The sequence below is a fragment of the Bos javanicus genome, chromosome 23 (assembly GCF_032452875.1).
Source record: "Bos javanicus breed banteng chromosome 23, ARS-OSU_banteng_1.0, whole genome shotgun sequence".
NCBI classification, from domain to species: Eukaryota; Metazoa; Chordata; class Mammalia; order Artiodactyla; family Bovidae; genus Bos; species Bos javanicus.
The window spans coordinates 32,375,215-32,401,336 of NC_083890.1; the positions used below are offsets into that span (position 1 = coordinate 32,375,215).

The following is a 26,122-nucleotide window of genomic DNA, read 5'->3' on the forward strand; positions in this document are numbered from 1 at the left end:
AATGAAGATGTCCCATGACTAAAGTATGTCTCAGTATTTGTAAAGGGCAAGAGAAGTTTGGACAAGAGAAAAAAGGAAAACATCTTAAATAAGAAATAGAAATCAACACATTTTCTTTCTTATTTATGTTTTTAACTTACAGTATATTTACATGTTTTGTTAATTTCACCTACAGAAGGTAATGGGTTGATAACTATCAGAAAATGTGGTACAAAAGAAATGGAAATAGGAAAAACTATTTTTTCACTATAATTTTTTATGTCCCTTTTTTAATACACAAGCAAATAAAATATTTCCTTATTTTCACCCCTATTTACATTAAGAGTAATGCTCTATATGTAATGTACTGTACCCTGATTTTTTTTTAACATAAGCATCAGAACCAGGTCTCAGATTTGACACATATGTAGGAATTCCTACAGGGAATTTAAAATAACTGTAATCAATATGTCAGGGGTCTAATGGGAAAAGAATACAACACCAGAGAGGTAATGTCAATAGAGAGGTGGATATTATTAGAATAAAAAAGAAATAGTAGAAATCATGGCAATTATAACAGGTATAAAGAATGCCTTGATGGGCTCATATGTAGTATCAACACAGGTGAGGAAAGAATCAGTGAACTTGAATACACAAACTTCCCAAGCTAAAATGAAAAAGATTAAAAAATAAAAAACTAAGCAGAACATCCCAGAATTGTGGACAATACCAAAAGGTGTAACACGTGCTTGATTAGAATATCAGAAAGAGTAGGAAAAATGGAAAGAAGAAATATTTGAAAAATTAATGGCTGAGAACTTTTTGAAGTTAATGGCACACACCAAACCATAAATTCAGAACACTAAACAGGATAAATACTAAAAAGAAAATTAATCAAGAACAACAAGAATTACCACCCAGACATACATATTTAAATTGCAGAAAACCAAGACAAAAAGAATATCTCAAATAAATCTGGAGGAAAAAGACTACAGAAGAACAAGGATAAAAATTACAGAAGATTTCTTATCAGACACCACTCAAACATAAAGAAAGAAGTGAAATCTCTAAAGTACTGAAAGAAAAAAAAAACCTGCCAAACTAAAATTCTATATCCTATGAAGTTACGCATTTAAGAATTTAAGAAGTTGTATACTTTATGACAAAGATTAAATACACAGTTTATTGTGTCAACTGTACTTCAAAAAATTTGTCAAAAAATCAATTTTATTCAAAATTTTTTAATTCTTGGTATTCCATTGCCTTGGTTTAAATATCAAGAACCCCATTTTCTAGAGAAATGGCTACTCACAAAAGCTGTATTTTATTTCCTTCACTGTAGTAAAAGAAGGGGCAGCTCAAACTGTGAAGCTTGAAACTTTTCTTTGGCACATTCACCATACCCCTCCCCTTCTCCTCCCCGCCAGGAATCTGCTGCTGTAATCCAGGAGAATTGACCTTCTTCAAATAAGAGTCATAGAAAAGGAATTCAGTTTTCTCCTCTACAAAGGTACTAGATGAAGAAATCGAATAGATAATTATTCTCAAATATGAAAACTCACCAGATTATTTTCCCAAAGCAGACCTAAATTGTAAACTGAAATTACAAATGAACCTAAAAACTAGCAAAGTAACTATAACTAGGAAAGGACATTATAGTGTAGCACATTTAGGTACTCAAAGCCGAGATGTCCCGGTGATAGAAGTCTCTGCTCAGATAGCGGATGAACGGGAAAAAAAGAAAAGAAATTGACAGAACTCAGAAAACTGGTACGATAATACTAGACAGAACATTTTAGAAAAGAAAGCAAATAACAAGGAAAACAAGAGAGAACAGAAACCAAAGAGAGCGCAATCCGGGACACTGAGTATAGAAAAGAAAAGGAAGGAAGATGAGAAAGTGTTACACATAAATGAGAAATATCCTCTGTCTTCCCTTTGCCAAAACAGCCAAAAAATATATATATAATTATTTTATTTTGTTTAAAATTTACCAATCTGATAGAAATTCTGTGATAACTTTAAAATTTATTAATGAATGTATACATTTTATATTTCTGTGATCTATATTTATTGGTCATTACCATTTTTTTCTCTTATAAGTTATCTATTGATACCCTTAGTGCATTTTACCTACTGGGATATTATCTATTTTTTCATTTATATGACTCATACAGATGTATATATATTTATTCCTAAGATTTATATAGGTTAATTTATTTATATACAGAGTACTTTAATGATAACTAGTTAATGGATTGAATATGGAAATACTCAGGCTTTATTCTTCTGGTGTGGGGAATTTCATCTGAGGCGAGTGGTTTGCATTCAACTATGGTGCCCACTTTTCTTCTTTTTCTACACTCCACTATAAAGAGTGATGGCTTTATGCCATGAAAAAAACAACCCAATATTCTGAATAATCTGCACAGGGAGAGTCGAGCAAATGTGTGCTGAATCACCTGATATGGGGAAAGGTGAATACTGATTTCCTTGGGAAAATACCTGTCATTTAGAAAAATATGGCAGAGCATCTTGTTCCATCCTCTGAGTAACCTCCCACCAATGAAAAAGATCTGGAGCTTCCATGACCACTTGGCTACTATATAGAGGCCCCTCACTATTAGTTTTCAATATACTCAGAGTGATGTTTCTACCAAATCTCTCATGGAAGTCCTTTCTATCAGACAAGACATCACTATCTACAGCTATAGGATGACAGGGATTTGAGAAAGGGAGACAGGATGAAGGGCGCAAGATAACAGTGAAAAGAGAACAAACAGGCAGGCTCCTATCTAGTTGCTTATTTCATAGTCAACCAAGAGTTCCATTTAGAACATTCATTCTTTATCTAAAATAAACTAATTATGCAAGTGCATAGACAGTTTAGAGAAAGGGACTATCTTAGACATTTCCAAAGAAGTTTTCATCTTGTCCTCACATACTAAAATTAAAATTTCTTCCTGTGCAGTGAGTCCAAAAATACTGCAACCTCCTCATAGTCCAAACTGTAAGTTCAATATTAAAAATTTCTTATGTCAGATTTAATAAAGCAACAAAACTATGCAAGACCCCCTAGCCAAAACCAGCAAAGGAATCCACTCCCGAGACAGACAACAAAATATGCCGCATCAGAGCCAAGTGAAAGAAGAGGAATGGCCTTTTTTCCTTTATTATCCCATTCAATTATTCCCATAGTTCAGCATGAGAACTTCTCTTCATGATTTGATATTCTCTCTATTGCTACTTTGCTCTCTGGGATCAGTGTGTGTGTTGTTAGGGGGATATGTTGTTTTGTGAACAAGGTTAACTGAATAGAGAAAAAGGATGAGAAGGGGCAAGTGGAAATTAATAACTGCAGTAAATGTAGTACTACATGGTATTCTACAGAGGAGTTTGCATGTATTATTAATATTTAAGAAATAAGTATTAGAGATGTTGAAGGTGAACCTGTAGAAATGTTCTGGACTCACCTCCTCTTACAGACACACCAAATATACAGATACCTATGGAAGGTTTTCCTCTGGGAAAAAAATCAAAAGATGAATACTCCTACACATCAGGAGAACAAGAAAATGCCCATAACCAAGAGGAAATGCTGAGACACAATCTCACTGCAAACCCCTGGCAAGGTGACCCAGCAAGACATCCCCCTCAGGAGTGAAGAGTCTGAACCCCACATTGGGCATCATTCCTGCGCCTGAGAGATAAGCCACCCAAAGGTCTAGCTCTGAAAGCCAACAGGGCTCACAAACACAAGTCCCACGAGGGTAAAGGGAACTGAGAAATGGTTCTTAGATGGCTTGCCCATGGACTCACCTATCCCTTGGCACAGCATGGAATCAGCTGTTTGAAAAGCACCAAGACATTCTATGAAGGAGGTTTATTTGCTTACCATAAACTGTTGACTTGAGGCACAAGCATCTAATTTAATACACATCCAGGGTCTTCTGGGGTTCTTTCCCTTTGGGGACAGAAGCCAGTGAATGCCATCCTTGTGTTCTCTCTTTGCTGTACTCCAGAGAGCCGATATCTCCCAAAGGGGCAGCATTTACATTCACCTGGCAATCTTGTTCTGGTGCTCCATTTTTTTTTTTCCTTTTCCTTTTTAGCAGCTGCAGCCTTGATCACCTGGCTCTGGTGGCCAGCAGGGCTTGACAAAAGTAGTATCTATTTGTGATAAAAATTCTCAGCAAGTGAGTATAAAGGGAACATACTTCAGCATAGTACAGACCAGCAATGTAACAAGGCCACAGATAACATCATACCTAATGGTGAAAATCTGAAAGCTTTTCTTCCAATGTCAGGAAAAAAACAGTGATGCCCACTCCCACCACTTTTCTTCAGCATAGTATTAGAAGCTTTCACTGGAGCAATTAGGCAAGGTAGAAAAGGAGGGGCATCCAAACTGTAAAGGAAGAAGAAACATTGTCACTATTTGCAGATGACATGACATTATAATAGAAAATTCTAAAGACTTCACTAAGGAAACTGTTCGGGCTAATAAATGAATTTGGTAAACTTGTGAGATACAAAATCAATATACAAAAATCTTTTGTGTTTCTATGCACAAATAAAAAACTGGCAGAGATAAAATTAAAACAATTGCATCAAAAAGAATAAAATAGCAGGAATGCATTTAATCAAGAAGGTGAAATACCTATGCACTAAAAACTACATGATGCTGATGAAAGAAACCGAAGAAGATACAAGTAAGTGGATAAATATTTGGTGCTCACAGATTGGAAGAATTCATATTGTCAAAAAGTCTACAGATTAGATGTAATCTTTATCAAAAGTCCAATTACATTTTTTACAGAAGTAGAACACACAGTGCAATTTGTATGGACCCAAAATAGCCAAAGCAATAATAAGAAAGAAAAACAAAGTTAGAGGCGTCAAGCCCTCTGATTTCGAACTATATCCCAAAAATAATCAAGGAAAATTATAAACACAGACACGTTGATCAATGAAGCAGAGTAGGTAGCCCAGAAATAAACCCATTCATAAGGTGGGCAATTAATCTATGACAGAGGAGCCAAGAATTTACAATGATGAATGGACAATCTCTTCAATGAATGGTGTTGGAAAAACTAGATCCCTATCTTAGACACAAAAATTAACTCAAAATGAATCCAAATTGGAACATAAAACCTAGAACCATGAAACTAAAAGAAAATATAAGTGAAAAACTCATTGATTTTTTGGATTTGACATCAAAGTCAATGGCAACAAAAGCAGAAGTAAACAAGTGAGACTACATCAAACGAAAAGCTTCTGCTCGGCAAAGGGACCCATCAACAAAATTAAAGGGCAACCTGCTGAATGGGAGACAGTATTTGCAAACCATGTATCTGGTCAGGGATGAATATCCAAGATATATGAAGAACTCATCTAACTCTATGGCAAAAAAAAAAAAAAAAATCCAATCAAAAATGAGCAGAGGATATAAATAGACATTTTTCTGAGAAAAATGTCCAGTTTGTCAACAGGCAGAAGAGAATGAGCTCAATATTATCATGGAAATGTAATTCAAACCCGTATACCTCACACCTGTCAGAATGGATATTATCAAAAAGATAAGAAATATTGTATTGGCTAAGATGTAGAAAGACGAGAACACTAGTGCACTGGTGGTGTAATGTAAATTACTACAGTTGCCATGGAAAACAGTATGTATGAAGGTTCTTCAAAAAAATAACCATATGATACAGCAATTCTACTTCTGGGTATTTATCCAAAGAAAAAGAAAACACTAACTTGAAAAAATATCTACATCCCATGTTCATTGCAGCATTATTTACAATATCCTAAGTATTCATTAATGAATGAATAGATAATGTAAATGTGGTACTGATATTTAATAGAATATTACTTGGACATAAAAAGTATGAAATCTTGCCATTTGCTGCAACATGAATGGATCTTGAGGGCCTTGTGCTAAGTGAAATAAATCAGAGACAACTACTGTATAATTTCAATTATATGTGAAATCTAAACAAAACCGAGCTCCTGGACACAGAGAATAGGTTGGTGGTTGCTAGTAGCACGGGGCTGGGGAGGCTGGGCAAAATGGGTAAAAGGAGTTAAAAAGTGCAAACATCCAGCTGTAAAATAAGTTCTGAGGGTATAGCATATGGCATGGTGACTACAGTTAAAAGCACTATCTTGTATAGTTGAAAGTTGCTAAGAGAATAGGTCTTAAAAGTTTTCATCACAACTAGAACTAGAACCATACGTTGTCATGGATGTTAACTAGACTTTGGTGATCATTTCTCAATACGTGCAAACATCCAATCATGTTGTACACCTGAAATTAATATGCCAATTGCATCTATATTTAAAAAAAAACAAAAACAAGTTTTAAATGTCAATGCTGTGCAGGTAGGGCAAGAATAGATGATGCCCTTTATAGCAAGAACTTCCTTATAGTTCAGGATGCCAATGATAAAACGTAATTACACACAGAAAGTGATGTTATTAGGAATAAGTAAGTCATGTAACAGAGGAGATTAGGCAGAGGGCAGATATTTTACATGAGGTAAGCTGGAAGACAGAACGACCAGTTTTCCCACATTCCTGAACATTAGAGAAAATCATTTGCAGAGTGGCTAGACCCGTCTCCTTTTTTCTTTCAGAACCCTGTGTATAACTGGAGCACTGAAATCCAGGGGATCATGTTAAGTTCCATCTTCTATGGTGTACTCATCAGCCAAATTCCTGCAGGATATTTATCTGGAATATACTCTTTAAAGAAAATGATTGGTTTTGCATTACTTCTCAGCTCTCTATTTACCCTGCTCCTCCCACTGGCAGCTGAATTTGGAGAAATTTTGGTCATTATATGCCGAGTAATCAAGGGACTGTTCCAGGTATAAAGATAATGCAAAATAGAATATTACTCAGCCGTAAAAAAGAATGAATTTGATTCAGTTCTAGTGAGGTGGATGAACCTAGAATCTGTTATACAAAGTGAAGTCAGAAAGAGAAAAACAAATATCATATATTAACACATATATATGGAATCTAGAAAATGGCATTGAGAAACTTATTTGCAGGGAAGAGATGGAGACACAGATGTAGAGAATGGCCTTGTGGACCCAGTGGGAGAAGGCAAGAGTGGGATGAATGGAGAAAGTAGCACTACATGAATGAAATGAAAATGAATCTAAATGAAAAATAGATAGCTGGTGTAAAGTTGCTGTGTAACACAAGGAGCCCAGCCTGGTGTTCTGTGATGACCTAAAGGGGTAGAATGAGTAGGGGAGATGCAGGCTCAAGAGGGAGGGGATATACATATAATTATGGCTGATTCACATTCTTGTACAGCAGAAACCAATACAACATTGTAAAGCGATTTTCCTCCAATTAAAAAAATAAAAGGATAATGCAAAAACTAGAGTTTAAATTCACAGAACATGTCAGAGATCAAATGTTCTAATCATTCTTTCAGGGGATAACATTAACAACTCAGCAAGTAATATGGATCAAGTGGGCTCCTCCCTTGGAACTAGGCCGACTTACTGCTCTGAGTTTGTCAGGTAATAACTTAGGGCCTAGAATGCCTAGTCCTATTGTCATCTCATTGTAGCATGTTCTGCCCTAGAACATAAGAAATATGTGTGTTTCGAACTGTCAAGGGCTTTGGAAACCATCCACACTTTAAATATGTGGAAACTGTCTAGGACAGAGAAAAGGTTTCCTTATCTCTAACAACAGCAAAAAAAGAAGAAAGCAAATATTTCATTATTTTCTTGTGTTTGATATTATATGAATATTTCACTAGAAGTTGTTCACTGCCACCATGAAGCTACATTATCTCCGTTTCCAGATGCCTGCATTAATTAGGGATGTTCTTTGTGCCTTCTGATTAGGACTCCTACTAGGACCCTGTATTGTCCTGCTTATCACTGGATTCATCTGTGACTCCCTGGGATGGCCCATGGTCTTTTATATTTTTGGTGAGTCTCTTTCTATAAAAATCCAAGTCATTATTTAAAGGTCTATAAAACCTAAATGTAAATGCAAAATTTAATAATTTATATGAGGTTAACAATATTAAAAATAATAAATCACATTGAAGGAAAAAGAGCAGTCAACATTCATTAATTTCTTATTGCAAGTGAGACATCATGCTCAGAACTATACATGCATTATTGTACATAATTTCACAACTCTATAACATCGATGCTACAGAAACATATCCCTTACATAAACTCATGGGGAAAGGGATGATCAGAACAGGTCAAACATAATATGAGTATACTATGTATACTTAACATCCCAAGCATGATTTGGTACATCATCTTATGTGAAAGTGAAAGTTGCTCAGTCATGTCCGAATCTTTGAGACTGCATGGACTATACAGTCTCCAGGCCAGAATACTGGAGTGTAGCTATTCCCTTCACCAGGGGATCTTCCCAACCCAGGGATCAAGCCCAGGTCTTCCACACTGCAGGCAGATTCTTTACCAGCTGAAACACCAGAGAAGCCCAAGAATACTGGAGTGGATAACCTATCCCTTCTCCAGGGGATCTTCCGGACCCAGGATTCGAACTGGGGTCTCCTGCATTGCAGGTGGATTCTTTACCAGCTGAGCTACCAGGGAAGCCCTATCATCTCATAATCAAACATATTCGTTTCTAGAGTTACACATGAAATTCTTAACAAATTGGAATAAATGAAAAACTACAAAGGACTGGGGTTTCCAGATAAGTTAGAAAATCACTTTCAAATCTTGATTTTAAATTTGTCAGTAAGGGACTGTGGATGAGTGCTTTTATGTTCGTTTGATAGACAAATAACAATATAGAGGCTTAATGCAGAGGGATCTATTTATGAAGCAATTATTTAAAATGGTATAAAGATGTGGCAGAATCACAGGATTAGAGAAGTGATCTGGTGCTAGCAAAAAAGAAGCTAATACCATCCCCAGGTCCAAAGGGGCAAGCAAGGGAGTAGTTGAGGGGAATCCACTAGGAGAGAGTCCTGTAGAGATATCTACATTGACAGGACCTGTGACTTTTCATAAAAGGGAGTATATATAGACTGAGGCAATGCTGCGGAAAGTGATAACTAGGGAAAGAGACACCCTAATCTCATTCAAGTTTCTCCTTCTAATCTTCTGCTTAGGCTTTCTTCTGCCCAAATCTATCTGGAAAGCAGAGGACATGGGGGCCTGTTGATGTTCATTCAAGTCAGCCATCTGTGGCCAAAGCAGGGTGGAGAGTGGATCTACAGGGAGCCTCCGATACTCACAGGGAGCAAATGGCCAACCCATAATGTGAAACTATGTCTTCCATCCTCTCAGTTTCACTGTCTTCATCACTGCCATTAGTCATCAAATATTTTTTTCTGTTCCTTGCTCTTATTCTCTTCCTGATATTCCCACTACACATATATTACACCATTGTAGTTGTACACAATTGTTGGATATTCGTTTCTTTTTAGTGCTTTTATTCTATTTGCATTTCAGGTTTGGAAATCCATATGGACATTTCTTGAAGTTCAGTGATTTTTTTTCCTTCAACCATGTCTATCTATTAATGAGCCCATTAAAGGCATTCTTCATTTCTGTTACAGTGTTTTTAATTTAAAGCATTTTCTTTTGATTGTTAGAATTTGTCTCTCTACTTACATTACTACTTATTCTTATATGTTGTCTTTTTCACAGGCTTTTTAATCATGTGTTAAATTTTTGATCTCATAATTCCATACCTCTGCTAATATCTGAATCTAGTTTTGATGCTTGCTCTGTCTCTTCAAACTGTTTTTTTTGTTTTCTTCTATGCTTCATGGTTTTCTTGTTGAAAGCTCAGCAAAATTCACTAAAATGAACTAAAATAAATAGGACTTTAGTATGAGGTTTTATGTTTTACTGGCTACAGGTTAATCTGGCTTACTGTGTGCTCTGTTTTAGAGGCTACAATTTCCTCTGGTATCTTTGTTTTTGTCTTTCCTGTAGTTTTTTTAGTTTCTCTACAGACTTCTTAAATAAGGTTTGGGACATGCAATTCTAGCTAGATTCCCACTAACATGCAAGGATTCTTCTGATATGGTGGTAAGGTGTGTATGTGGGGAGACAGTGTTCTGTGGTCTATGATTTGGTCTCAGGGTTTTGGTGAGCCTGTGCCCCTGAGCTTCACCAGTTCTTCTCAGTTTTGTTTTTTTCCCCCTCCTTAAGTGAGACAGGAAGAAGGGTCTGGAGTTGGGTGTTTCCCTTTCCTTAAGTTGGTGAGGCTCTGGTAAAATAATTTCCCCTTGAGTAGTTTTTGTGAAGAATAGAATGCTCTAGATGTAATTAAAAATGACTACTTTCCTCATCCTCTCCTAGAAGGATTAAGAGATTGTATTCTTATATTCACTGTGAGAATCTGGCAGGTCTTCTGGAAATAAAACTCACACAAGTGTGAGGGGTCTGCTTAAGCCTGGGCCCCTCCCACCCAGACCTTTCATCTCTCAAACTTGTCCACACTGAACCTACAGTAAATCATCAAATGCTAGGTTTTCCAACCTTACTACTGACTGGTTCCATTGGAGTTTTCTGTTTCTGGGCTTCTGTTCTGGGAACTTGTAATTCTCTGCATCTGTCTGTCTGTCTGTCTAGAGATAGGAGGGCAGTGGTTTGCCCTGTGGCCTCAATTCTCTGCCAGATCAAAGAAGCACTGTTGTCTATAGTTTGTTTAACATTTGATGATGACTTCCAAACTCCTTATATGCCTCCCAAATGTTAGAACTGTCCAAGCCTCGATGCCCATAAATCAAGTTGAAGTTCTTCAGTCCACATTTGACCTGAACAAGTACCATCAATCAACCCAACAATACCATTCTTTCCCTGGTGCCTGTACCTTTGACTCCACGCACTGAACCTCGGTGATCAGGCATTTTCTTCTCATCTCAGTTGCTGTGGTCCTGCTCTCCCTGCATTGGACTTCATCCTTCTGGCCATTTCCTCTCAGTCTCTTTTGCAGAGACTTGCAGAGATTCTCCTCTTCTACTTGCCACTAACTGTTGTCTTTCTTCAAAGCTTTTATCCAGTCTCCTCCTCTAAGCTATTTTCCCTCTCTAGACAATATAATCCATGCTTAAGTGTCAGTTACCACTTACTAACCATGTGCCCCTGAGCAAGTAAGTAGACCTTTCTGAGCATCCATTTTCCCATTTTTAAAGAAAGCTAATAGCATCAAATGAATTTTCTAAGGATTGACTACAGTAATTTAGAGAAATATATTGTATTTCCTGTGTATTTATTAGGTGTTCATGTCTATTTACATTTTGCCTTGGGTTTGGGCACTCAGGTCACAGAATGAGGTGGAAATGGTATACTGTCAAACTATTCTTTTAATGTTGTCTTAAAGTGTGTTGCAGAAGTCTGAGATCCTACAATGGCTCCAGCTTTTCACATGGTCTGATCTCATTACCTCTCATCCTCATCCATTACCATCCTCACCTTGCTCCCTGTCCAGTGACACTGGCTTCATAACTCTGGGCCTTGGTACTTATTTCTCCCTCAGCCTGGAGTATCTGTGCCCACATCAATGTCCTCACTTTCCCTGAACATAGTGCTCCTTTGCTCCTCTCCCCACAACTCTATTCCCTAGCTCTGGTCACTGACATTTATTACCTTTTGCTTAATTACTATTCACTGTCTCTCTCATCCATCAGAAAATAAACTCTGTAAAGGCAGGGCACGTGTCTGCTTTATTCACTGCTGCATTCCCATGACCTAGAATGGTACATGGTACATAATGGCATTTAACCAGTATATTTGTCAAATGAATGAATGCATTTCTGGAAGCCTGACTACTAAGCAATATACATTCCCTATCCTAACAGAGGATTATTTATGATCAGATCCTTAGTATAAAAAAGTCAAAAGCAACAAATAATTTGGCAGACTCTTATGAGACTTGGACAATCCTGAAGGCCTAGGCTGCATCTTAGGAGTATGGGCTAAGGCCTACTTCTCAAAACCAGATGATTGTCAAGCCCATATGAGCCCAGTTACACCCTCCTCTCACAATAGAACACATTAAGAATCTGTAGAGATGATGCCCTAAGAGCAAGGAGGCCCAGCTGTCCTACATGGAGAATAAAAGAGGCTAAGAAATCGGGACAGGCCAGAGGGTTTGCTACCATTTCTGTAAAATTCACTCTGTTTGGAGAGGCAGGTGTGGATACAAAGAAAATTATGAAAAATGTAAGCCTTGTTGCAAGGTTCCAAAAAGAAAGAGGAGGTCCAGGTTCTCAGGCCAGTAATGAAAAATGCCAATTTGGAAAAGAAACTCACTACAGATAGAGCAATTTCAATTCTAATTTGTCCTGCTCTGATAGGTGCTTGTGGCTGTGCCTTAAGTGTTCTCTGGTTCATTCTGTTTTATGAGGACCCAAAGGACCACCCATTTATAAGCAACAGAGAGAAGGAATACATCACATCCGCTCTCACCCAGCAGGTAGAACCCGCATGCTCCACTTTGGTATCTCCCAGATTCTGTGCCAAATGAAATGTGTTCCAGCTTGACCTAATGTGCTAATGATTAATGGGTTCCCTTCCAGGTCAGCTCAAGTACACTCATCAAAGTGCCCATCAAAGCTATGCTGAAGTCTACCCCACTCTGGGTCATTTCCCTCTGTAATTTTGCTTTTTTCTGGTCAAATACCTTTCTGAGTATTTATACACCAATATATATTGACTACAAGCTTCATGTCGATGTAGAAGAGGTAAGTACACCTTTTCCTCTTCACTTTATGAAGGACTTTGTGCCCATGTCTTTTTCTCCCATGACTCTAGTCCTAGCTCTTGCCCATCCCTATATTATTTGGGCTTCCGAGGTGGTGCTAGTGGTAAAGAACCTGCCTGCTAATGCAGGAGACAGAGAGACATGGGTTCAATCCCTCGGTCAGGAAGATCCTCTGGAGGAGGGCGTGGCAACCCACTCCAGTATTCTTGCCTGGAGAATCCCATGGACAGAGGAGCCTGGCAGGCTATAGTCCATAGGGTCTCAAAGTCGGACATGACTGAAGCGACTTAACACTCATACTATTTAGCTGATGTTCTTTACCTAGAGACTTCACCATTTCCAATTATTATGTTAACATTGCCCAGAACAAAAGGTGTAGACATCCTTTATAGCACTCCCACAAAAATACACATCACCCAGGTTCTCACAGATTCCCTATCTCCCATTCCCTATAATAACAACCTCTGTGTATTCCTTAAAGCTCAATACCATTGTTCCCTGCAGGGATGGGGATCCTCCCCTGAAAGTCAATTGGCCAGAGTCTACCACCCATCACAGCTCATACCAATCCTCTCCACAGGGGAGAGGCAAAGAGTCCTGTGAACCCATGACTCATGTCTTGCTCTGAAAGGACTGGCATTCTCATTGCTTTTCTGACTTGAAAAAGTACAAATGCTTGAAACCTTCTGTTGCTTGATGCCATAATAACCAGGAAAGACTCCTTTAGAAATGGAGTCTGGGCTTGCCACTTTGAGACATTCTATAATGAATTTCCAACTACCCAGCCTAGGGACTAGCATGACAAAGGTCTTTTAAGCTCCATATGATTTAGTGTAATCTTCCATTAGACCATGGATTTGTTGCAAAGATTAACAGCAGCTGGTCCAGAATAAGCACCGTATACATGTCTTCTATTATCATTATTATTTGTTATTTTCCTCAGGGACAGCATTTCCCATTCCCAACTTAGTTTTCCTCTCTACCATCTAGAACTTTCAGGTCCCATGATAATACAATAGAAAACTAAGCAGATTGTGATGTCTGTTTCTGACCTCAAAACTATTTTTCTCTTTCTCTTGGGTAGTGTGAAATAATTCTGGGGTTGCATGTTGATTGTTTCCTGTGTGACAATACAAATTTTCAATACTGAATTTCAGTATAGGGATTATTCCATTTCTCATATTCACTCACAATAACATTTCCTCCTCAGAATGGGCTGCTGTCTTCCCTCCCCCATTTGTTTGCCTGGATTTTTGCTGTCCTAGCAGGTTATATGGCAGACATCTTCCAGACAAGGAATACTTTCAGTCTAGTCACCATCCGGAAACTCTTCACCTTGCTAGGTAAGAAATAGCCAAAACGTTCAAGTATTTTGGGGTATCCCCCATCTTTGGCATGCACCTGACTGTTGTCTGAATCATTCCGCAGGACTTCTCCTGCCTTCCCTCTTCAGCCTCTGCCTGCTTTACCTGAGTTCCAGCTACTATGCCACTATAATTTTCCTCATACTTGCTAATTCAACAGGAAGCTTTGCTATGGGCGGACTAATCATAAATGTCTTGGATATCGCTCCCAGGTAGGTTTTTAAAATCTCTTTCTTGTATCTAAGTTCATAAAGATGTTTTAAGATTTCAACTATTTTGGAATTGATGGTCAACAGGCCAGACGTTCTGAAGAAGCATCAATATAGGTCAGACTTTAAAAGTATATATTATCACTCCTCAACCAACAATTAGTAATATTTATTTTGCAACTAAGGACACTGACGTTCAGATACTTGATTATCAGCCTAAGATCTCACCACTGGCTTGGATGTTACCTAGGATTTTAATCCAGATCCAGTTGGCAAAAAACTTTTCCTCTTTTTACTGTGCTATATACCCTTTTTAGATACAATAAGTGCGACTAATGGAAGCAGTTCTGTTGTTTGCACAACTCCAGGGGACACTGTCCAGGGCTGGCACTTTCTGGAGAACATAGATCCAATATGAACAGAATTCTCTGAAGTTTTATAAATCTGCGGCCTGGGATAGAGAGGAAAAAATCAACCAAGAATATTCTAATTTGTCACAATTCTGTAAAGAATCTTGTCCATCAGATCTATACTGGGTGAAGGCCAAAGTAACAAAGACATGTATGCATTTATTTATTTTTGAGACCCTCCTTGAAAATGCCTGAAAGTTTTCTGACTACTTGAAATTATATAAAGACATAAAAGGATTATTTGATACAGAATACACAATGCCAGTTGGGCTATATGCACTCTGAGAAACAGGTAAAATAAAAATGTATCTACAATTAGATTAAGAAAATTATAAATAGCTACCATTTTTGGGGCCTTCCCTGTTGGCTCAGTAGTAAAGAATCTGCCTGCCAATGCAGGAGATGGGTGTTCAATCTCCAAGTCAGGAAGATCCTCTGGAGTAAGAAATGGCAATCCACTCCAATATTCTTAGCTAGGAAATCCCATGGACAGAGGAGCCGGGTGGGCTGCAAGTCCATGGGGTCGCAAAAGAGTTGGACATGACTTGGTGACTAATCAGCAAGAACAACCATTTATTATTTTTTATGTGACATGCCCCACTGTAAGATAATATTGTCCACAAAGTATGAGAAAAGAAACCAAAGACCAGGAAAATGAATGTATGTAAAGTTACATGATTAGTAATAAATAGAAGGAGGATTAGTACCTAGAATTACCTGCCTCCAGAGCTGCCTAGATGTAGTCAATGCCTCCCTAATGTTATTCACTAGTACCTGGTCAGTAGGATGGGAAATATCTTGGCCAGCAATGGCTTGGATATCACAGAACTTGACCTGCGTTGCATCATTCCAGTGGGTCCAAATTCCATGTTAGCCAGGTGATTTTGTAAGGTCACAGAAGATAGACTAATATACAATTTGGAAATATTATTAGCCTCTTAAGCTAGATCATCATTAATATTTAGGGCATATGTATTAATACATTATGTCACAAACATATTGACATAATACGTTGTGTCACAAACAATTCTTAAACTTTTTAATTAATGAGTTAAATGAAACTTATTCCTAATGTTCCTAGTCATATACCTCCCTTGCCTATTAAAAAGAGTTCCCTTAGAGGATAAATTACTAAATTGTCCTTTTAGGGGAATTTGATCTTTGCTAGAACTGAGAAATGGGCAAATGATTACATTTGTTTGAGTAGAACCCAGATGGCAAGAAAGAAGGTCTGTAAGGAAGAAGAGACACAGATGTGGTTCCATGAGAATATAGTTGGGGAAATAGAGTAAGATAGAGTGGACCTGGAAATGTAGTGACCATCTCTTTGGTGGGTAGCAAGAGTAGAAAAGCACAGAGGATTCTAAAGATGCTATGTGATGCATTAAGAAGGCACTGTCATCCCCTTGACATTCTTAAAGGGAGGCTCCAAAATGTTTTTTAATTGCTTTTAATTATTTTTGACTGATGGATGGATCATGCACTGGAGTGGGTTGCCATACCATCCTTTGTCCTTTGGGGATTTTCCCAACCCAGGGATCAAACCCAGGTCTCCCACATTGCAGGCGAATTTCCCTCCATGTGAGACTAAAGTATAGTTTAGACATCTGAATCTTGTTCTGGTTCTACTGAACCATTATTAAACCAAATGTAAAATCAATTAAATTGAAAGTCTGTTTCAACAGCTATTTATACTTCAAAATGCTTTTACCATGTGATGTTACAGCTGAAGAAGAAGCAATTTTAGAGCTAACTCCTGTCCAGGGCATCATCCAGCATTAAAACAATCTCAGGGCTTTCCTGATAGCTCAGCTGGTAAAGAATTTGCCTGCAATGAGGGAGACCTGGGTTTGATCCCTGGGTTGGGAAGATCCCCTGGAGGAGGGTATGGCAACCCACTCCAGTAGTCTTGCCCAGAGAATCCCCAAGGACAGAGGAGCCTGGCAGGCTATCCATGGGGTCACAAAGAGTTGGACATGACTGAGCAATTTTAGAGCTAATTTCTGTCCAGGGAATTGTCCAGCATTAAAACAATCTCAAGACTGTTTTCATTGCCCATATCAAATACCTACCATTTGAGGTTTGGATGGTATGAGGAATGGAGCATAAAAAGCTCTCACCTTGTCAATCTCAGGTTGGTGAACCACTCCATATTGTGGACGTGTAATGATTTTCAGAAGAACTGTCATGGCACTCAGGACTCTTGACACTGGGAACTGCTGAATCATAAAGCAAACTGAATTAAGATTAAATGACTGTAATCACTCAGAATACATTCTTTAATCACAGTGAAATTAGGGTTGCTATCAAAAGCAAACAGTAGATAACTCCCATTCTTTGAAATTAATGTTTAGGTCAAAGGAGAAATCACATTTGAAATTAGAAAATACTTTAAATTACAAAGATATGTGACATATCATTGATAAGCATGTGGGGTGCATTTAAAAATCATACCCAGAGAGAAATGTATAGCTTTAAACTTATATATTGACAGACAATTAAGTCTTAAAATCAGTAACTATGTTTGTGTCTCAAGTAGGTAAGGAAAAAAAATAGCAAATTAAACCCAAAGAAAGTAGAAGGAAAGAAATTATGAAGATGAGGACCAAAAAAACCCCCAAAATGATACGTAAAGCCAACAATATCAAAGTTGCTTCTTTTAAAATTAATAAAATAAGATCAAGAAAAAATTATCAATATAAGAAATGAAAAAGGGTTCGTTGTAGTTTTAGCCCATAATAAAGCAACAGAATATTGTGAACAATATTATATGTATTATAAATTATAATAAATATTATAAATATTTAAATATTATAAATTTTGCCTTTTTTGAAGGCAAAAGTGACAGAGGCTCCCAAAGGCAGAAGTGGCCCTAAACCCAGGGATTCTATTGCTAAAATAAAAAAGGAAGCAATGAATACTGGAGACAATTGGTCATTTCTGCCCTATCTGTACCTGTGGCTGCTCATAACCATAAATGTTCTTCTTCACATATTAAAAGACACTCTCCAGCTCCCCTCAAAAAGAGACTACTCAAATTTCCACCCTGTGACTACATACACCTCCACAATCCAGGGACTCTAAGTCCACTTGCCAAGAATGTTTCATTAATCAAAAACAAAAGCCAGGGGTTCAAAGACAATCAAATACTATTGTAGTTCCAACCTTAAGAGGGATGGCCAGTGGTGCATTTCACGTGAAATTCTTGGACTGGAGCAAGAGGGACCAGAGCAAAAGCATACACCAGGGACTCTGGGCCCAAATGTGACACTTCTTTGATCAGGAACCCATAAATAAATTATACACTCCCCACCCACCCCCCACCCCAATACTCAACATGTAAAGGTAGAGAAAGATTGGAATAGACCCAAGGAAGTAAAAGACAAAAAGCCCTCACTCTCACAAAGGGGAAGAATTGAAAGCATACAATCTTTGGTGGTGAAATGTGTTGGGCAGGAAAGTCACAGACTCCCTGTCCTGGAGTGAACTAGTTTCTTGTTTAGACAGATTCTGTTCTCCAAAAGGCACTTCCTTGTTCTTGATGACTGATAGATTTGACCCCTACTTTGTGTGTTACTCCCTGTGGCTCCCCCTGCTTTCTGCAGTGCTCATTTTCTGCTGAGGTTGGTTTTGGCACTCAGGATTGGCCAATCACAGTTGCTTATAAACAAGTTTCTGGTTTCCTTGCCTGAGTAATCATTGCTCCTTGCCTGGGAACAGTCACCGGGACCAGTAGTTCTGGGATGGTGAGAAGAGGCCAGGTGAACAGAACCCTTCAATTTTGTCTTAATCCCAAACCAGTTCCTATTACCAACACACATCACTTTTGGAATTTCTCATAGATTTCACAACTAGCTGGCTTTCACTGTTAGTATGCTTTCATTTTCTCAATATATTAATATTCTTTACTGTTTACAAGCTTTCTGACTCTGTAGTGCAACCAGAAAGTTACTTATATATCCATATACTTTTTCAGACATTTTAATGGAATTTGAATAGTGGGAATGGGAAATTCAGGAAGTCAACAGTTCTCTCTCTTAAACTCTCAATACATTATGGTTTTTTCCTGTAGCGTTTGTATTACTTTACATTTGTGTATTGTCATTCATTTTTGTATAGATATTATGGATTTCTTAGAGGAATTACAAATGTAATTGGACTAACAGGAGGACTCATTGCTTCCACTGTGACTGGAATCATCCTTAGTGAGGTAAGGAACATCAAGACATGGGTAGTTACTTTTCAAATATTAACTGTACAGAAAAAGAAGGTAATGCATATAAAAAATTGCAGAGGAGACATCATCTAGAGGTGAGGTATGAGATTCTGTGTCATATTAAACTTGGTCAAATCAGGCATTGCCTCCAAATTCACAGATGATACAATTTCTTTCTTGTAATATGTCAACTAATTATGCTGGTAACTTTAACTGTTGGTTATTGAAACAGAGGTGGACTTCTGTGCTTTTTAACAATTAATGTGTGCCTTGATCAAAATAGTTAGTTGACTTGGTCAGTGGTAATACAAGTAATAAGACATGGTTTTATCAGGAAAGGAATGAAAAATCAGGAACAAAGACAAGTTGAAATGACCAAACAAAACAATTCTATGAAGGCTGGCTTCTGTTTCCAAGGACAAAGTTACCTGAAATTCTCCTTTTAAAAATACTTAAAATGCCTTTTCTGGTGTTGAAGGAAGATAACTACTAGTCCGGAATTCTACAGTCCATCAAAAAAAAAAAATCTGCCATAAAAAATGGAGTTTAAATGCATCCATTTTCAAAAAAAAAAAACAACAGAGAATTCATCAAAAGTAGGCTAGCACTGAGGAAAAAAAGCTAAAGGTAGTTTTTTTAGGGAAAAATAAAATTATCCCAAATGGTAGATTAGAGATATGAAAAAGAAATGAGGCAACAGAGATGATAAATAAATGGGCAATTCTGAATGAACGTTGTATAAATTGATAGTATCATGTAAAGAAACTCATTTCCCAGAGCTGGTTGCCTGAGGGCAAAATCACTGTAGTCACTCTGGTGATTCAGTTCAGTCGCTCAGTCGTGTCCAACTCTTTGCGACCCCATGAATCGCAGCACGCCAGGCCTCCCTGTCCATCACCAACTCCCGGAATCCACCCAGACCCACGTCCATTGAGTCAGTGATGCCATCCAGCCATCTCATCCTCTGTCGTCCCCTTCTCCTCCTGCCCTCAATCCCTCCCAGCATCAGAGTCTTTTCCAATGAGTCAACTCTCCGCATGAGGTGGCCAAAGTACTGGAGTTTCAGCTTCAGCATCATTCCCTCCAAAGAAATCCTAGGGCTGATCTCCTTCAGAATGGACTGGTTGGATCTCCTTGCAGTCCAAGGGATTCTCAAGAGTCTTCTCCAACACCACAGTTCAAAAGCTTCAATTCTTCGGCGCTCAGCCTTCTTCACAGTCCAACTCTCACATCCATACATGACCACAGGAAAAACCATAGCCTTGACTAGACGGACCTTTGTTGGCAAAGTAATGTCTCTGCTCTTCAATATGCTATCTAGGTTGGTCATAACTTTCCTTCCAAAGAGTAAGCGTCTTTTAATTTCATGGCTGCAGTCACCATCTGCAGTGATTTTGGAGCCCCAAAAAATAAAGTCTGACACTGTTTCTCCATCTACTTCCCATGAAGTGATGGGACCGGATGCCATGATCTTCGTTTTCTGAATGTTGAGCTTTAAGCCAACTTTTTCACTCTCCACTTTCACTTTCATCAAGAGGCTTTTTAGTTCCTCTTCACTTTCTGCCTTAAGGATGGTGTCATCTGCATATCTGAGGTTATTGATATTTCTCCCACCAATCTTGATTCCAGCTTGTGTTTCTTCCAGTCCAGCGTTTCTCATGATGTACTCTGCATAGAAGTTAAATAAGCAGGGTGACAATATACAGCCTTGACGTACTCCTTTTCCTATTTGGAACCAGTCTGTTGTTCCATGTCCAGTTCTAACTGTTGCTTCCTGACCTGCATACAAATTTCTCAAGAGGCAGATCAGGTGGTCTGGTATTCCCATCTCTTTCAGAATTTTCCAGTTTATTGTGATCCACACAGTCAAAGGCTTTGGCATAGTCAGTAAAGCAGAAATAGACGTCTTTCTGGAACTCTCTTGCTTTTTCCATGATCCAGCAGATGTTGGCAATTTGATCTCTGGTTCCTCTGCCTTTTCTAAAACCAGCTTGAACATCAGGAAGGTCACAGTTCACGTATTGCTGAAGCCTGGCTTGGAGAATTTTGAGCATTACTTTACTAGCGTGTGAGATGAGTGCAATTGTGTGGTAGTTTGAGCATTCTTTGGCATTGCCTTTCTTTGGGATTGGAATGAAAACTGACCTTTTCCAGTCCTGTGGCCACTGCTGAGTTTTCCAAATTTGCTGGCATATTGAGTGCAGCACTTTCACAGCATCATCTTTCAGGATTTGAAATAGCTCAACTGGAATTCCATCACCTCCACTAGCTTTGATCATAGTACTGCTTTCTAAGGCCCACTTGACTTCACATTCCAGGATGTCTGGCTCTAGGTGAGTGTCACACCATCGTGATTATCTGGGTCGTGAAGATCTTTTTTGTACAGTTCTTCTGTGTATTCTTGCCATCTCTTCTTAATATCTTCTGCTTCTGTTAAGTCCATACCATTTCTGTCCTTTTTCGAGCCCATCTTTGCATGAAATGTTCCCTTGGTATCTCTAATTTTCTTGAAAAGATCTCTAGTCTTTCCCATTCTGCTGTTTTCCTCTATTTCTTTGCATTGATCCCCGAGGAAGGCTTTCTTATCTCTTCTTGCTATTCTTTGGAACTCTGCATTCAGATGCTTATATCTTTCCTTTTCTCCTTTGCTTTTTGCTTCTCTTCTTTTCACAGCTATTTGTAAGGCCTCCCCAGACAGCCATTTTGCTTTTTTGCATTTCTTTTCCATGGGGATTGTCTTGATCCCTGTCTCCTGTACAATGTCACGAACCTCATTCCATAGTTCATCAGGCACTCTATCAGATCTAGGCCCTTAAATCTATTTCTCACTTCCACTGTATAATCATAAGGGATTTGATGTAGGTCATACCTGAAAGGTCTAGTGGTTTTCCCTACTTTCTTCAATTTAAGTCTGAATTTGGCAATAAGGAGTTTATGATCTGAGCCACAGTCAGCTCCTGGTCTTGTTTTTGCTGACTGTATAGAGCTTCTGCATCTTTGGCTGCAAAGAATATAATCAATCTGATTTCGGTATTAACCATCTGGTTGATGTCCATGTATAGAGTCTTCTCTTGTGTTGTTGGAAGAGGGTGTTTGTTATGACCAGTGCATTTTCTTGGCAAAACGCTATTAGTCTTTGCCTTGCTTGGAAACCATTTCTCAACCATCACATTTACTCTGACTTTTCTTCTTAAGCCACAGATTATTTACCCAGTAACTATTAATAATAAGTTTATTATTTGTTAGCTCAGTTGGTAAAGAATCCACCTGCAATGAAGGAGACCCTGGTTTGATTCCTGGGTTGGGAAGATCTGCTGGAGAAGGGATAGGCTACCCACTCCAGTATTCTGGCCTAGAGAATTCCATGGACTGTGTAGTCCATAGGGTCGCAAAGAGTTGGACACTACTGAGTGACTTTCACTTTACTATTTGCTAGATTGGTTTATCTTTGACCATGATTTATTGTACTGATACGATGACTGTTGTAACACCTGAATATACTTTCTCCGCCCCCCTGGATTCAAATGGCTGTACAGTCTTTGCCAACATAATTTGATGAATTCTGTGGTTCCAGAACCTAATAATATATATTCAAAGAAATTTAAGTGCCTTATCAAATTTTAACAATCATGTTAAAGGCATGCCTGACCTTGAAAAGGGCTTCCCTTGTCACTCCGCTGGTAAAGAATCCGCCTGCAATGCGGGAGACCTGGGTTCGATCACTGTGTTGGGAAGATCCCCTGGAGAAGGGAAAGGCTACCCATTCCAGTATTCTGGCCTAGAGAATTCCATGGATTGTATAGTCCATGGGGTAACAGAGTCAGACACGACTGAGGTCACTTTCACTTTGACCTTGAAAAAAAAAATGTAAGGGAAAATTTCAGAGACTGAAAATGAAGGAAGGGCTTGATTCCAGAGAGGTAAATGACCAGCAAAGCCACTGGCTGCCTTGGGGAAATTGCCCATGCTGGGTGATCTATAGCTTCAGTTATTATAGACAAACAGAGCACAAGCAGTAATACCCCCAAAACCACTCACAAAGAAGAGCCAAAGTGAAAATGCTGACATAAAACTGTAATCACTAGGGACTATAAACTGATACCACTACTACCATGTATCTACAAGCTGAGAAATAGCAGTTTACAGGAAAACCCTCCAAATGCTCCTTATCCCACAATTTTGGCAGCCCCCCACCATCATGTGTTAGGATTTATGGTATCAGAAAGGCTGAAAACATCACTATAACCATGGAGACTCCATGGTCAGAGAGCTGGCCTCAATAAAAAAGAACTCTTAAAGACCAGGGTGTGTTTTCTCTTCCTGAGCATGTAGCCCATTCAGCCAGTTCAGCCTTTCAATGAACTCATTTGGACCTTCTGAGCTGACTTTCCCAAAAGGTGGCAAGAAACATGACTCCAGAACTGACTGAAGTTGTCTCTGCCCAGTAAGGAAACTTGTTTGTCTCAGCTTCAGCTACAAAGGGAGAGGGAAATCTGAATAAAGACTCCTGTGAACATTTGAAACAATAAACCATTCACAAGGATTTGAGACCCTAATTCAAACTCTGTTGGGTCCTAATGCCATAAGCCAAGAAATTAATTTCAAGTAGTCCACAGATGTCTAGAAACAGTAAATAATTTTTTTTCTGAAGAAACTAACCCTAAAATTCATCCTCCAGAATTTCTTAAGCATAAAGTTTTGGTGAATATGATTTCAGAATCAATCAAAAATTACAAAATGCTTGCAGAAATGAAATGTTATGTGAGAAAAGAATAAAAACCACAAAATCAGATCAGATATTGGACATATATGTATATATTTAAAGAACTAAAAGGATTGAACATATAAGAAGCATAAGGTTTAACAAAGAGCTAAATCTAACTTCTGGCAATTAAAAATATAAAAATTAAAAATTTAGATTAAATACATCTAATAAGAGAATTTGTGAGGCTTCTGCTTCAATTCATGGGAAAGGTAAGGAATTTGGACCAATTCTCTTAAGACAACTTAAAGGCCTGAAAATGTATAAAAACTTACATGCACAGCAATTTTACTCCTTCTGTAAGAAGTCGACAGCCAGCCAAAGTCCCATCTTGTTCAAAGTGCAGAATGGGTCCACCCCTTCATTGGGAGAGAACCCTCTATACCAGGGGCTATATATGTTCTATCATGCTGTATATAATGGTAGCATAGTGATCCAATAGCTGCAATAAATATTTCCTTTCAGAAAAGGAGGATTGGGAAATAAACAGAAACCACAGGTCCTTAGTCATGCTGACACAACCCCCAGGTGGCTCAGTGGTAAAGAATCTGCCTGCCATTGCAGGAGATGTGAGAGTTGTGGGTATAATCCCTGGGTCAGGAAGATACCCTGGAGTAGGAAATGGCAACCCACTCCAGTACTCTTGCCTGGAAAATCCCATGGACAGAGGAGCCTGGCAGGCTATAATTGATGGGATCGCAAAAGAGTCAGACACAACTGAGTGAATGAACACACACACACCAATGCTGATAACACACTGCTAGGCAGACAGTTTGAGAGCCACGTCCTGGTGAATGTTTGAATGTTCTTCAGTGAGGCTCTGAAGCAAATGAAGGGAGGGCTGGAGGGCCTGTGGAGTGGTCCCTCTTGATTAGTGTGTTTAGCATAGAGGAAGGTAAGTGAATCCATTTGTGGAGCAGAGGGCAGGCTGGGAAGTAATTATTGCAGATACAATAATTTTTCTGGTTCTCCTCTTGGGCATTTCCCACTTCCTTGAAGTTATATATATTTTATATAACTTATTTTGACCAGTGACACATGAGAGAAAGTGATATGTGTTCATTCTGAAGACAAGCATTAAGAATCAACAGACCACTTTCTTGTTTTGACACAGCAACTAGCAACAGTCAGAAAAGCAACTGCAAATCCATCAACCAGGAGCCAGGAATGAAGAGACATGGAGTATGATCTCTAGTCAACTTGCTATGAACCTTGTTGTTGTTGTTGAGTCGTTAAGTTGTGTCCAACTCTTTGTGACTCCAGGCTCCTCTGTCCATGGGATTTCCCAGGTTGGAGTGGGTTGCCATCCTTCTCCAGGGGATCTCCCTGACCCATGGATCGAACCAGCATCTCCTGCATTGGCATTCTTTATCACTGAGCCACTGGGGAAGCTATGAACCTTTGGTTTAAATAAAAACCAAATCTCTGCCATTAAAAGCCACTAGGATTTCTGAGGGGTTAGGGAGCGGGTATTAGTATCTGTAGTATAACCTACTTTATCTTGACCTATCTGGAGGATCTATCCAGAGTGAATCACATAAAAAAATATAGAAGGTATAGAATACGTGTGGACTCAGGGAGAAGGCCCAACATACATTTAACTGGAGTTCCAGAAAAGAGAATAGGACCGAAGTTAAATTTGAAGAAAAAGTGATTGTTTTCTAGTTTTACAGATATACAGCAATTCATACCTTTAAGAAAATCAATAATGACAAGTAGGATAAACTGAAATCCACAGTTGCATACCTCATAGAGAAATTATTTATATAAAATACATAAATATTATATAAATAAAAAATAAATATATAACACACATACCTAAAATAGACATAGAAACATTGAAACTTGTAAGAACAGCAAAAAAAAGATGAAGTAAACATTAACCAAAGATGATGATATCAGGAAAAAAAGCTTAAGCAAAAATACTAGAAACATTGAGAATCAGCTACTTAACAGTGAAGTGAAAGTCACTCAGTTATGTCCAACTCTTTGCGACCCCATGGACTATACAGTCCCTGGAATTCTCCAGACCACATTGCTGGAGTGGGTAGCCTTTCCCTTCTCCAGGGGATCTTCCCAACCCAGGGACTGAACCCAGATCTCCCGCACTGCAGGCAGATTCTTTACCAGCTGAGCCACAAGGGAAGGCCTAACAGTTTCTTAGCAGTTTCAATTTCTCCAACAAAACTATCTTGTTCAAGTCTTAGCTACTTACAAGATATGTGACCTGGAAACACTCCTTAATCTCAGTGTCTCTAGCTGTAAATGCCTAAGATGACATAGAAACTTCACGGAGTTAAGGTAATTACCACATCAGATCATTCATGGGATATTAGATGTTTGTGTTTAATGAATAACAGCTATTAGAAGTTTTATTCTCATATACTTTTAAATCGGGAAAAATAAAAGTGTATTGCTAGCCATCCTATTGTTTAGCATTC

At 38.5% G+C, this 26,122-nt stretch overlaps 1 protein-coding gene across 12 annotated transcripts in view; it reads left to right on the forward strand.

Moving 5' to 3' along the window:
* Positions 1-26,122, forward strand: part of SLC17A1 (solute carrier family 17 member 1) — a 239,049-nt gene that overhangs the window by 12,265 nt on the left and 200,662 nt on the right. For 10 of the 12 annotated variants that reach the window (XR_009733083.1, XR_009733086.1, XR_009733084.1 and 7 more), the window contains 8 exons: positions 6,618-6,851; positions 7,433-7,520; positions 7,854-7,940; positions 12,314-12,432; positions 12,536-12,700; positions 13,931-14,063; positions 14,149-14,296; positions 18,823-18,913. Coding sequence is in view for 6 of the 12 variants with exons in the window: in XM_061399301.1 (XP_061255285.1) it covers positions 6,618-6,851; positions 7,433-7,520; positions 7,854-7,940; positions 12,314-12,432; positions 12,536-12,700; positions 13,931-14,063; positions 14,149-14,296; positions 18,823-18,913 (1,065 nt within the window). In the remaining 6 variants the exon portion in view is untranslated. Of the gene's footprint in view, positions 1-1,406; positions 1,490-6,617; positions 6,852-7,432; positions 7,521-7,853; positions 7,941-12,313; positions 12,433-12,535; positions 12,701-13,930; positions 14,064-14,148; positions 14,297-18,822; positions 18,914-26,122 lie in introns of all 12 variants that reach the window. The other 2 variants (XR_009733088.1, XM_061399302.1) reach the window with 2 other exon arrangements.